The 15,298-nt window shown below is 41.2% G+C and overlaps 1 protein-coding gene across 1 annotated transcript in view; it reads right to left on the reverse strand.

Moving 5' to 3' along the window:
• COL14A1 (collagen type XIV alpha 1 chain) overlaps positions 1-15,298 on the reverse strand; it is a 292,376-nt gene that overhangs the window by 22,847 nt on the left and 254,231 nt on the right. Inside the window, 5 exon segments of the mRNA XM_040354914.1 lie at positions 903-956; positions 8,864-8,917; positions 10,598-10,651; positions 12,718-12,813; positions 13,219-13,272. Coding sequence (XP_040210848.1) covers positions 903-956; positions 8,864-8,917; positions 10,598-10,651; positions 12,718-12,813; positions 13,219-13,272 — 312 coding nt within the window.

Consider the following 15,298-nt stretch of genomic DNA (forward strand, 5'->3'; position numbering starts at 1 on the left):
TTCATCCAACCAACGTAAGTTTCCTACGCCGTCGTATCGTGGGCGCATATTTACGCTGGCCGCAAGGGGCGCTCCCATTGATTTACGATTTGAATATGCAAATGAGTGAGATACGCCTATTCACGAACGTACTTGCGCCCGGCGCATTAATATACGCGGTTTACGTAAGTCGTACGTCCGTCGTAAAGTTATTCCCCATCTATGAGGCGCAACTCATGCAAAGGTATGGACCAGGGAACAGCCGTCGTATTTTACGTTGTTTACGTAGTAGTACGTGAATAGGGCTGGGCGTAGGTTACGTTCAAGTCATAGGCAGTGATTCGACGTATGTTAGGCGTATGTTCCGACATGATTCTGAGCATGCGCACTGGGATGCGTCCATGAGCCGGTGCATGCGCCGTTCGTTATTCGTATCTTGATGGCGCTCGGCCCATCATTTACATGGGGTCACGCCTCATTAGCATGGCTCACGCCCACTGCCACTTACGTCGAGTTGCGCCGAGGGAACCCAGCGTAGATTTGGGAGCAAGTGCTTTGTGAATACTGTGCTCGCCGCTCTGCGCTACGTCGACGTAGCGTATATTCGATACGCTACGCCGGCATAACTATGCGCCGCTGTATGTGAATCCGGGCCATATTAAGTAAATACTACATCATCTAAGTATAAAGGCACATTTATTAAATTGAAGAATTAGAGAACTTAAAATAATAAAACAAAGTGGAACCTCTTTGGGGATAAATGTACAAGTGTGTAGTAGAGTACAGCATGCCAGTTTCAGAAAATGTATTTTGGATTTAGCTGAGGGACAAATATGGCCCAATCCTGAGTATCGCATTGCAAACATTACATAATTCACTTTGTAAAATGAAATTCCTGAGTATTGGAATAGAGGAAATGTTACCATTGGCCCAGGGGGTCCGGATGGTCCAGTCGAGCCATCTTTTCCTGGCACTCCCTGCAAAAGAAAAGTAGGTTGGAGGATAAACAATACCAATTCTTTCACCACAACATAAGCTAAGTAATACAAAGTTCATAGGGAATTAGGTTTTCTTTGAGTCTAAAGGAAATTAGACGATTATTAAGAGCTCATTTACACATTTTATAAACCAGTGGTGGCCAACTTACTCAATATAAGGGCCTCAATTGCAGCCCCTTGTATCCTCAGGGGTGCACATATCATTTTGATATGAAACGCTAAAAGAGATAGTCAAAGTCTGGGGACAATCTAGTGGTGGAGACTGGCGGCATTGTGCAGGAGATATTTCGAGACTGGGGACATGTTGCATGAAATTGCTAGAGACAACAGCTATTACATTCCTTATACATATGAATGCTACTATTCCCAATATTCAGAAAATTGGGTTTGGACTGGTGCTGGATCTGATACAACTTCAATGACAGTTCTTCCTGTGGAGGTGTTTTTAGACTGCTCCTTGGACCATAGGTACCTGCCAACTACTGGGGGACCCTGAATAAAAATGATGTTCAATAGGCAATGGAGCACCAACACAATATACAAGGGCTGCACCGAAATGTAGGTAAAAGTGGGCATGGTAGAGCAACTCTTTCTCTATAGTAACTCTTCTCTTTCATTGCAGGTAAATAATAGATTCCAAGCAGAAGCAAAATGCCGTCATTGAGTTCTTGATGAAGGTAGGTACAGGCTGTCTGACATCCAGAGAAGGCTACAGAGCGATTATGGAGATGACACCACTGACACCATTAGTCTTGTCAATGATGTCATCTCAGTAAACATTCTGTAGTTTTCTGTGGATGCCAGACAGCCTGCACCCCTTCTCTGTCAAGACCTCATTGACGCACATTGCTTCTGCTTGGAATCCAATATTTACCTGCAATGAAAAAGAAGAAGAGTTACTCTAAAATGTAATTTACCAACATGTGAAATTTGAATGAACTAACTTAAAGCGGAGTTCCAGCCTTTTGTTTATTAAAAGTCAGCAGCTACAAAAAGTGTAACTGCTGACTTTTAATAAACAGACACTTACCTGTTCCACGGTCCAGCGACACGGCCGCCCTGAGTGTCGCTCCTCTCCCCGCTCCTCTCCTCGGTGCCTCCATTGCCACTCTGGGCACCCGGCCATGACAGCTTTTGGCTTCACAGCCAGGCGCGCACTGTGCATGCGAGAGTCACGCTGCGCCGAGTGGACAAGCGATCTCCTGGGACCTGTGTCATGTCCCAGGAGATTGCCTCGAGGGAGGAGCTACTTAGGGGCAGTCGCCTAGGTGGCCCGTAGGTGGAAGTAGGAAGTGGGACAGGAAGTCCCACTCCTAACAAAGCCCCCACTCACCCCCCCCCCAAAAAAAATTACATGCCAAATGTGACATGTAATGGGGCGAGAAGTGCTTAAAATGGAAGTTCCCTTTTTGGGTGGAACTCCACTTTAATAAAAAAGCTTTGCCCATTTTTTTCATTACTTTCTGTAGACTGTAGTTCCTTAATTTGATAATTTGATTTGATAATAAAGCCAATGCGTTTTGGGAGTCCCCCCTTCTTCTAGTAGACTTGATTTAAAGGACATCTCTTTGTAAAAGTACCATGGAACGGTAAACTCTTATTTTCACTCTTTTGGTGAAAAAAAAATACCCAAAAGTAATATAAAAGGCAATATACAGTACATATAGTTCCGTAATAGCTATACATGAGAGATATACATTGCAAATGGTCTTCAAGCAGCTTCAGGTATAAATGAAGATTATAAAAAAAAGAAAAAATCACCAAATACACAGAATTTCAACCAAGAGGCACTGGCAATTAATTTTGAAAATAAAAGAGATATCATAATTGTTTCAGTCTGCTACACAATTATCACTATTATGCCGCGTACACATGATCGGAATTTCACGACAGCATAAATTTGAGAGCTGGCTCTCAAATTTTCTGACAACAAAAGTTCTTGTGGGAAATTCGATTGTCTGTGTGGAATTCCGATGCACAAAAATCCTAAGCATGCTCGGAATCATTGCTCGTTGTAGTGTTGTACGTGACTGCGTTCTTGACGTTCGGAATTTCAGACATTTGTGTGATCGTATGTATGCAACACAAGTTTGAGCCAACATTCCGTCGGAAAAAAATCCAAGTTTTTCGTGTCGAAAAATTCAGATCGTGTGTACACGGCATAAGACTTGCTTTAAAAGGCAACTCTTTGTAAAAGTACCATGGAGACCACAAGTGTTGTCACAGAGCACTGCCCACTGCTCTACTGACACTGTCCACTGCTCTGCTGATACCATTCACTGCTCTACTGATACCATTCACTGCTCTACTGACTGACAGCATCCACTGCCCTACTCACACTCTGCTGACACCGTTCAGTGCTCTACTGACACCGTCCAGTGCTCTACTGACACCGTCCACTGCCCTACTGATACCATTTACTGCTCTACTGACATTGTCTACTGCCCTACTGACATCGTCCACTGCCATACTGACACCATCCACTGCTCTACTGACTGACACCATCTACTGTGTACTGACACCATCCACTGCTCTACTGACACTGCCCACTGCTTTACTGACACTGTCCACTGCTCTGCTGATACCATTCACTGCTCTACTGATACCATTCACTGCTCTACTGACTGACAGCATCCACTGTCCTACTGACAACATCCACTGCCCTACAGACACATCTTCTGCCCTACAGACACCCTCCTCTGCCCTACTGACTGACACCACCCACTGTGTACTGACATTGTCCACTGCCCTACTGATACCATTCACTGCTCTACTGACATTGTCCATTGCCCTACTGACACCATCCACTGCTCTACTGACATTGTCCACTGCCCTACTGATACCATTCGATTCTCTCTCTTTTATTAGTATGTTCCATATTAGAACATGAGCACTACATGGCAACTGATGCCACCTCTCTGAGCTCTGCTGTAAAAAAAGCTAATATCAAATACATTATTAATTTTTTTAACAGGTTAAGTACCAGAATATGACTTCCTATCCCTATGATGTATTAATGAAAAGAGCTGTATTCGTTTGTGTCTTTTATATCTGCTGGGAGCTCACTTTAAGTCTGTTTTCCTATCACAGCGTTCATAATGTACAAAGTAACATTTACATTATGATTATGATTACATTATGATTACCCATTCTGGCTCGGCCCGATGTCAGCTTGGCACAGGTTTAGTAATTTGAAATGTTGAACTAGAAGTGTTTAGAAAACTCCCTAAACAAAATTGCTGAGCAATTCCTAAGGCAGTTATTTAAAGAAACAAATATTAACCCTCTGATATCACATATATTATATATAAACCCGATGAAGTAATTGGCTTATGCATATAATGAAACATTTTTAGGTGCACAGGTGATGGTGAGAAACACAATTGATGCTGTACTGCATTAAGTGTTGTAGATTCGACCAGATTCCAATATCATAAAGGGGAATAAAGAAAAGAAACCGCCATAGTATAATTCTGTTTTTTTAATATAAAATGTATACAGTAAAAACAAAGCGCCAAGTGGCTCCTTACTGTTGTTGGTGCCTGAGACCCGGCACTGAGGCTATTAGGCGTTGAGATAGTGGAGAGATGGCCCCTATGCTGGGGAAGCTGGCTTGCGTTCCACCTCCTGGATGGAGAGAACCAGCGGGACCGGAAGTGCGTAGCTGTGTGTGACCAGGTACCACCTCAACGTACGTTTCGTAACCACGTCATCAGGAAGCATAGGGGCCATCTCTCCACTGTCTCAATGCCTAATAGCCTCAGTGCCGGGTCTCAGGCACCAACAACAGTAAGAAGCCACTTGGCGCTTTGTTTTTATACATTTTATATTAAAAAACGGAATTATTCTATGGTGGTTTCTTATCTTTATTCCGCTTTATGATATTGGAATCTGGTCGAATCTAAGGAATACGAGCCGCGCATGAAGTCCATGCATTGTGATATCTAGCTAATATTGACCTCTTTTTTAAAAAGGTCAACATCATCTGGTAAGGTGCCACCTTTTGAGCACAGTTTGGGTGATTTTGCATAGCCGGTGGAGGTGGACAGTATTCACAGTGGATTTGAAGAAATCGATAGAATACAAGCACTTTTATTATTATTTATATAAGCACTAATATTATTATATCAATAACTCCATCAAGATTGGTGGCGTTTATATATATTTTTTTTGTGGTTACAGTTCACATTATTTTATTATACTAATTATTGGTTTTGATTGGTAGTTGTCACTAATTTGTAATATACATCAATATTTAGTTTGCACGGTAATTTCTTTACTCACTTATTATCATATTTCTAACGCCCCCTACCCTCTTCATTTAATAAACCATTGCATGTTTGAAACATTTTACACTATGGGAGGCATTTTGTTCCATTTCTACATGTAATCTGGAGCCCTGAGGGATACATCAAGAGCTGGTAGCCTGGAGCCTGGAGGCTGGAGATCGTTAGGACCTATATGTGTCTCTAAGGCTAATTAATCACTGCATAGAGGAGAGTTCTGTGAGCACTAAGCAGTTGTGTGAAGGCACGGGATCATTTCGATTGGTGGAAGTTGAACTTGGATGGTCGTGTTTGGACTTATTTATTTGCACTTTGTACTACACACATTGTGATATGTGGGGAATTTGGTTTGCACACTTTTTAGTCAGAAACTATTTGGAAGGTTGTCCTTGGATTTATTTACACTCTATATATACATGAGACATTTGAGGAATTGCGCTGATCACTTTCTTATTTTTATATACACACATAACAGCGCTGAATCATGGAAGAAATGGGACAGAATACCTAGATGTAACAAGTATTTCAAGGGATTAAAAAGACAAATGGGTTAAATGGAGGGGATGATTAAGCTCATTTGTTACTTTGAGCAGAATAAGGGTAACAATGCATTTTTTGAATTTCAGCCAAACCTTTATTTGTTTTGGACAGAGTTGGGTAGAGTGAAAATGTCTAAAAGATTTTTACTGGAGCGTATGGTTGGGTAGATTTCTTATTACCAGCACAGAAAGTGAAACTCTTCTCCTCCATCTTGGATCTTCCCAACCCTCTAGAGCAGTGTTTTTCAACTCCAGTCCTCAAGGCACACCAACAGGTCATGTTTTCAGGATTTCTCTCAGATGAAACCGCTGTGGTGATTACGAAGGCAGTGAAACTGATCAAATCACCTGTGCAAAATAATGGAAAGCCTGAAAACATGACCTGTTGGTGTGCCTTGAGGACTGGAGTTGAAAAACACTGCTCTAGAGAGATTGCTCCATACTCTTTTGCATTTCATTGGAAATCTACAACAGTGCCTTTCACTGAGATAGTCTCTAGAATGGGTGCCATTATGCTTATGGAACACATATTTCACACAATTTATGACTCTAAAACCCGGTTTGCTGCCAAATGGGATCCTTGGTTTTTATTTTGCCTATCTCAGCCTTCCTAAGGTCTACATGGATCCAATAACCTTGGCTATTTATAAGAGTTTAGTGATTGCAGATTTTCTTGGGTCTGAATGTACTTTGAGATACTGAAACTGCGCGATAATAACATGTACTTTTATTCATACCATAAAAGTGCATTGTTTCTTTGCTACATTTTTTTTTGTCTTTGTTTTGTTCCTTTTCTTGCTTATATGATGGATACCTATACGTCCTATACATTTATATGGTGATTTTTAATGTTTTTTTACGGGTCCATTTTGGATCTTTATTTTACTACAGATGTTTTCTATTATACTTGTGATGACTTATGTACCTCACCTTTGCCTTAATAAAAGTTTGTAAACAGAAAGTAAGTAAAAAGCTCCAATGTGGACGCAGACAGCGATAAAAAGCTAATGAAGCTGTTTCTACTGCCACCTGTGTCCCTGTTGGGGATTGTCCCATGACTTCCTGTCCAGGTGACAATGTTAACAAGGAAATAAAGGAAAAGGGGAACAGGGCCACAGAATGTACTTTGCAGGCAGTCCCATTCATAGTTAAATCTCAATAGCACCAAAAGAAATACTCTTGCGCACAAATGTGTTGACCAGGCGATCCAAAGTTCAGAGTGGATAATATCTCAGGCCTTGCTGCCCTCCTGGATAGGGGTATTCTAGCAGTCAGAAAAGAAAGTAGAAAAAAAGAGAGGGCGCACCAACCTTGTGCATTATTCTTTAATGTATTTATTAAAAGAAAAATGATTAAAAGCTACTTACAAGCATCGAAAGAAAACCACAATGTAACAATCTTTGGTTTATGATGATCTGTCTACTGGTAGCAGTCTCCAGATTCTAAAGAGAGGACGTACGAACCGCTGCTGGCTGACACATTTTGAAGGGTTACCTTCTTCCTCAGAGCCTACTGAGGAAGAAGGTAACCCTTTGAGATGCGTCAACCAGCAGCGGTTCGTACGTCCTCTCTTTAGGATCTGGAGACTGCTACCAGTAGACAGATCATCATAAACCAAAGATTGTTACATTGTGGTTTTCTTTCGATACTTGTGAGTAGCTTTTAATCATTTTTTCTTTTAATAAATACATCAAAGGATAATGCACAAGGCTGATGCGCCCTCTCTTTTTTTTACTTTCTTTTCCGATAGTTTAATCTCAGTGTCAAGTGAGGCAATTGAGGTTTAATGTTGAAAATGTAAAGTAATGCATTTGAGGGCCAAAAATATGAAAGTAAGCTACTCACTAGGGGGAGAACCTCTGGGGGAATCCAGGATGGAAAGGACCTGGGGATCCTAGTAGATCACAGGCCTGGCAAAGGAATGCAATGCCAAGCTGCAGCAAGCAGAATATTAGCATGCATTAAAAAGAGTACTTTACAAAACTCGGGTGTGGACACATCAAGTATGCCATCCAGTTCTGGTAACCACTCCTCAGGAAGGATGTGCTGAAGCTGGGGAGAGTCCAGAGAAGGGCAACAAAGCTAATATGGGGACTAGAGGACTTCAGTAACAAGGAACCATTACAAACATTAAACCTATTCTCACTGGAGAAGAGATGCATGAGAGGAGATATGATAGCGATACACAAATACCTCAATGGTGATTATCACATAGGGAGAAAATTATTCAGTCTCAGGGAGCTTAAAAAGACAAGCGGCCACTTGGAGGAGAAGCAGTTTAACCTTAAACTGCGTAGAGGGTTCTTTACTTTCACAGTGGTGAGGATGTGGAACTCCCTTCCACAAGCAGTGGTGGAAGCAGAGGATGTCAATAGTTTAAAATATATGGTTAGATGGACATCTTAGTGAATGTAGTATACAGGGATATGAGAATTATTATTGACATAATCACATGCACACACCCACACAGGTTGAACTGGATGGACTGGTTTCTATGTCTGTTGGGATGCAACAGCTGCACGGACATAGCCGAGGTTCCCAATTTGACAACTGGAGGGGGGGGGGGGCAATGTGTGTTTCGGGACAAGCATCTGCACACGCAAAGCTGTCAAACTAGGACCAATAGCTGTGACCATGCAGCTGCAGAATCCCAAAAGATATGAATGGGACTGGATGCATGGTACACCTGCACATCCCGTGTGGGCAAAGAAAGCCATTTGTACTGGTGTACAGATAGGTAAGCCCATGTGATTGAGGCCTAAAAACTGATTTTCCTGAAACCCTTTCCCACTCTATGCAAGGCAAAAAAAAAAAGTTTGGGCAGGAGATACTCTTTTTTATCAGTAACAGAACAGAGTTCAAAGATCAGGACGGCAGATTCAAATAGGAGGTTAAGGAACTGCTAGTTTGCTCTGCATCATCATCATGAATTTACAAAGTAAAACAGTATATACATTGTCTGCTTTTTACAATTATACATCTATAATATTACTTTACTTGTGATAAACTCACTACACTGTAATTAATAAAGTGTTCGTGTTTTATTCATGCAATAGCTCACCCTTTGTCCCGCAGGTCCTTCCATTCCAGGAGACCCTGTTGTGCCAGGAACTCCCTACAAAAAAAAAAACATAATAGGTGAATGTTTTGACATTTATACATACAATTTCGTCTTGTTAGGCAATAAACTGATATCAGTGAATGCTTAGAGAAAACAAACAGCAAGCCCTAACAGCACCCCAGCTTGTTACTTTTACAATAACAAGATTACTTCATACCAAGTCACTATCACTTACGTTTCGAGCAAATGTTACATCTTCTTCAATGTGACTACTGTATCACTATGCAGCATTGTTAAACAGCCCTACATTCAGCCTTAGCAAAACTAAAAGTGGCCAGTAAGCCTTGACAGATTCTGCTAAGTGCATGGGGCAGAGAAGGAGTGATCTGCACTATTATTACTTATTCTTTATGGACAACAGTTTGTGGACAACTGACCATCACATCTACATGAGCTTGCTGGACACCTCATTCCAAAACCATAGGCATGTGGTGTTGCCCTAATCTCCTCCTTATGGCACTATATTAGTGTGCACTCTTCCAAGGAGGTTTTACACAAAATTTTGGAGTGTCTATGGGAATTTGTGTGATCAAATACTGATGTTGGATGAAAAGATCTAGTTCTCAATCAGCTTGCTATTTCATACCAAAGGAGTTCAGCAGGGTCGATGCCAAGGCTCTGGGTAGGCCACTTGAGTTCCTCCTCACCAAACCACGTCGGCACAGAGCTGGTTTGGTGCACTGGGGCACATTGGAACAGAAAAGGGCTTTCTCTATACTGTTGCCACAAGTGTGGAAAAGCATAATTGTCTAAATTGTCTTTCTATAATGTAGCATTTACAGTACCAGTCACTGGAACCAAAAGAACTCAATCATTTGGCAGACATGTGCATTCGTTTTCGTCAGAATGCATTTTCGTCCCAATTTCTGGGATTTTCGCTTTCATTTTAACAAACGATAACGAACGCACAGAATCTGAAATCCAAAAGATTTGATATAAAAAATGCTTTATTTTCGTTTCGTTGCAACAACAGTTTGATATAGAGAGAAGATTTGACATGACGTTAACGATAGCGATCTGTATCTATCGAACCTTTGGTCTAATGTGCCTAACCTAACTCTATTAGTCCAAGATTATTCGACATAGAGAGAAAAGATTCGACATTATAGAGACATGAAGATTTGACGAAGCAGCTAAAAACATATGATCGCAGCGAGCTGACATTTATGGTCAAATGCTCCGCCCATAGGCTATAGAAGAATTCTAATGTTGGTTGACTAGTAATAATAATTAATAAATATAAACATAGAATTATACTATAGCTTGTGGGCAGAGCATTCGACCAGAAATGTACGATCGCGGCGTCGTACAGTTTAGCTGCTTTGTCGAATCTTCTTAGAACTTTCTACAGACACCATAAGCCTTCAATTGACAGATTCGACCTTAATTCATTCGGATTTTCAGACGAATGCATTTTTTAATGAAACAAAATAAATAAAAATTTATTTCGGGAGTAACTAAATGAATACATTTTTTGGCCGAAAACGAAATTTCAAAACGAAATATTTCAGTGTGTCTATTATTTGGAGAGAAGTCCACATACTTTTGGCCATACAGTGTAAAAGGGACAGTCCGGTGTCCACAACCTTTTGTCTATAGTTTTTACAGTTTAGACATTGGATCTCCCAGCAGAGTAATAATGCATTTATAATATAAATGATCACAGCAGGTTACCTGATTTCCTTGCATTCCAGCTTCTCCTTTATCTCCCTTTGAACCAGGAGAACCCTAAAAAAAATTGAAAATTGTGTTAAAAAGTTTATAAATTCATAGGGTTATAACAGTATGGTAAACCTCTAACTTCACTGATGACACTGTGCTGAAGAACTTTAGTGATCCAGCACATCTAAATAGAGATTTGTTTTCTTATGAATTGAACTCACATTCTGTATAAAGAAATGATTGGCCTGGCTCTACTCACCATCATGAAATGGGGAAAATCCTCCTATTTTTGGAATATGCAATGAGCCCTGTAAATATCATTTGTTCTAAGAAGACCACTGAACTACACACTTATTCAAATTGAGGGCTATTTTATTTCTTTAGTCCCTTTCTACTATAGGGTTATACTTTCCCATCCCAAGTCCTGCTCTATAGAAGGCATGATTTCCATAAACTTTACTGATGATGGCCAAAAAGACTGAAATATACAGTTTGGAACAAATGGCTCTATAATAGGCTGTATCTTTGCTTTATGCCAGCAGTTCTGGATATGCAATTGACTACTAGGACATAAAAGGTATGATTTGCATGACGTAGCTCACTGTCCTGAAATGAAGAACAATCCTCTTATTTTTGGGATATGCAATGAAATTATATATGTGAATACCTTCTGTTGTAAGAAGGCTTTACCATGCTACACTCTTTTTAGCCTTAGGTGAGAAATACTTCACCCTAGGCAACATTTATAACAGTGAAGATTACACAAAATACCTTCCGCTTTCCTAATTCTGCAATAGAATTGCAATTTCGTCCTCATACTTCATCCCATCTAGGATATTACTCGATGCTTTAGTAAGGGCAGATATCACACATCTATACTAAACATGTATCTAAAGTAATTTTTTTTGGGGGGGGGTTTGGATACAATTGTGAGAGATAGAATACCGTCAAATGTTATTGCTATCTGTGTGCCCACTAGGGAGAGTCACTCTATTTGTCCTGGTGACCACTGTCACTTGGGCAGAAAGTGACATGAAATCTAGCATTTTGAGTTGTGTTCAAAATAGGAAGGGAAATCCTCTAGTGCAGGGGTCTCCAAACATTCCAAACAAAGGGCCAGTTTATTGTCCTTCAGACTCTAGGAGGGCTGGACTTTGCCTAGCGGGAGTGAAAATTTTCCTGGTACCAGTGGGAGGAATAGTGCCCCATCAATGTTATCATAGGGAGGAATAGTGCCCCATTAGTGGTGTCAGTGGGAGATATGGTGCTCCATTGTCAGTGTCAGATGGCAGAATAGTGCCTCATATCAATGGGAGGGATATTAAGTACACCAAGGGGCGGATAAAGGCAAGCAAGGGGCCGCATCCAGCCCTCGGGCCGCAGTTCGGAGACCTCTGCTCTAGTGAAACAATAAATTGAAGGGTAATCTCTCCAGTTGGACATAGATGGCGCAAAAGAAAAAAAACCTGACAGGCAGGAACCTAGGGCTCGGTGGATGTCCAGAGGGCCCAGCTACAACTTTGACATTACTATCTTAAAACAAGGTATTATTGGACTTCCTAAAGCACCCCTGGTGTTATAGTACAGATTTTAAATGGGTGAGTACTTGTTAAAGAAGCCAGCAAATACTCACCCTTTCTACTGCTCTCATCACTAAACTATACTTCAATGCTGAGAAATCTTCACTTTTGGCAGTCTTCTGGGTCCTCTAGTTTCCCAGTTCTTCCTAGTTAGTCCTTTTGACCACTACAGTATTCAACAGTGATGTGGAGGTCAGCAGGAGGAACCAGTGAGAGGTGAGAGCTGGTGGGGGGGCCATGGGAGATCAATGCCCCTGGAAGTGTCGGTTTACCTGCAGCACAGGCAGCAGAAAAGGTAGTACTTACCGACTTCTTTTACAGGTATGTCTTCATTTAAAATATGTACTTTAGTGAAAGGGCCACTTTCAGAAGGCCAGTAACACACCATTTTAAGATAATAATCGTCTTTGACTGGTGTCTGCCCCATTCTGTAATTAACCCAACTTCTAGACTCTGTCCTCTGTGGCACAGGACTTCTCTGGTTCTTTGTGCAAATGCTCATTAACATTCTCCAGAAACTTAGTTCAATAAAGAAGACAGAAATAATCTTACAGGTGGTCCCTGAATGGAATGTCCACTTGGTCCCTGTGGTCCGGGTTGTCCCTGAACTCCTGGTGGGCCTGATGGGCCTGGCGGGCCGTCTGAGCCCTGTAAAAATGGAATAAATATAAAAAAAAAATCATTTTAAATAACTCGGCAGCACAGTGGTTAAGTGGTTAGCACTTCCATCTAGCAGCAGTAGGGTCGTCAGTTCAAATCCCAATTGTGACACTACCTGCCTGGAGTTTGCACGTTCTCCCTGTGCCTGTGTAGGTTTCCCCCACACACCAAAGACATATTGGTAGGTTAATTAGTTCCTGTCCAAATTGGCCCTAATATGTGTATGTATGAATATGAGTTAGGGACCTTAGATTGTAAGCTTCTTGAGGGCAGGGACTGATGTAAATTTACAATGTATATATATATATACCTGTAATAAATAGAGAGGAAAAATAATCACAGAAATATGAATTATTGTCATTATAGAACTTAAAATAAAATAAAAACACTTACCGGTTGCCCTTTTTCTCCATTTGGTCCTTTTTGTCCCCTCATACCACCACCACCCTAAAACGAGGTAGAAACATAATAAGAGAGTTACCAGAAGAAATAGATAAAGGTGAAATATCATTAAGATCATCCACTGGATTCTCTAATTGGAGAATGCTACCCCTTCCAACACTGTAAAAGTCAAACTGGCAGATCTTTAAATTAATATATATTTTTTTGGAGATGTTATGGAACGATTAAAATCCTTGTCAAATGTCTTTTTTTTTGCATTCTGAATGGAGGGAGGGGGTATTTTCTTTACTTCCTGTCTCAAAGGCAAAACAAGTGAGAATGAACCTATGCATAGTATGGGAAATCTTTCCAGTATAAGGAATTTGGTGACAACATTTTGGATTTGGGAGAAAAGGTTGAATCTCCCTATTGGCAACAAAGAAAGCAATACAAACCTGATAAAGCTTCAAACTCTTCCCCACTCTTTCGAAAATGTAAATAAAAAAGGCTTTAGATGCACTTTAAGCTCTTCCTCAACCCTTGTAAAGAGTATCCTGAGCTTCCTGATCATAGCCTTCTCTTAGCAATCCCTCGCTTCAAAGACCAGTCCTGTTTATTTTTTTTGATCCAGGAATCAAGGCTGCCACACCAAAACCAACTGATGGTATAGGACAGTGGTTCTCAACTCTGCCCTCAAGTACCCCCAACAGGCCATGTTTTGGGAATTTCTCTATTAATAAAATAAATAAAATGATAAAATAGCTGTCCAAAATACCAAGCCATTGACTCTGATTTAAAGCAAGATAAAGGAAAACCTCCAAACATGGTCTGTTGGGGGTACTCGAGGACAGGGTTGAGAACCACTGGTATAGAAGACACTTACAGTGTATGTCCAGCCCTGGAAAGCAGTAAAAACCCAAAAAGGAATTCTAATTATTTTCCACTCTAATCAAAATTGTAAAAAATTTGGCTTGACATACAATTTTTATTTTAATTGGTTATGCAGGCGGTCCCCTAGTTACAAACATCTGACTTGCAAACGACTCCTACTTACAAACGTTATGAGACGGGAGCGCTCGTTCTGGTAAAACTACCGTTCATAATGGAGTAAGCACATTCATCACGCTGTAACAGACAGAAAAGCGTGAATCGTCTTTTACTAACAAGGAATCTGCTAAAGCAGCCCAAAGGCGAATAGAACTTCCCCTTTAGAGTGCCGTCGTACGTGTTGTACGTCACTGCGCTTTGTTCATCATTTTTTAAAAACAATGGTGTGTGGGCAACGTCGTTTTTAATGATAAAGTTGGAAAAACTTCGTTTTTTGGACATGCTGAAAAACAAATTTTTTTTCATGCCGAAAAATGATCGTGTGTACGCGGCATCAGGAAGAGAAATTCTCTCCTGTAAGGCGGCGTACACACCATCGGATCTGTCTGCTGAAAACGGTCCGCCGGACCGTTTTCAGTGGACAGATCCGCTGCGTCCGGCTACCGGATTTCTGTCTGATGGTTGTACACACCATCAGACAAAAATCCGCGCGTAAACAATACGCAGGGCGTGGCCGCGGCGATGACGCGGCAACGTGGGCGGCCTTGAAGTTTAAAGCTTCCGCGCATGCGTCGAATCAGTACGACGCATGCAAAGGAATGGCGGTCGGTCGGACGTGTCAGGTGAGTCTGTACAGACGACCGAACACGTCCGACGGACAGGTTTCCAGCGGACAGATTTGTTAGCATGCTTAGAAATTTTTGTCTGCTGGAAACTGTCCGATCCGCCGGACAATTGTCCGCTCGGGCCTACACACGACCGGATCTGTCCCCTGAAACTGGTCCGTCGGACCAGTTTCAGCGGATAGATCCTGTCGTGTGTACGGGGCCTAAGAGTTATTATGGGAAAAAGGTATATCCACTGATTCTTTATCACCAAGGCTTGTTTCCACAAAAACCCAACATTTTCAAAATCCAACTGTCATTGGGAGAGAAAGTGAGGTGAAATCTGAACGGGGCACAGACAGCCTTCCCTATGCTACCCAAAAAGCTTAAAAGTAGTTTTTTTGGTTGGAGCTACACTAAAAAAATTTACCTGTTCCGAC

This window comes from Rana temporaria, chromosome 5 (assembly GCF_905171775.1).
Source record: "Rana temporaria chromosome 5, aRanTem1.1, whole genome shotgun sequence".
In the NCBI taxonomy this organism is placed as follows: domain Eukaryota; kingdom Metazoa; phylum Chordata; class Amphibia; order Anura; family Ranidae; genus Rana; species Rana temporaria.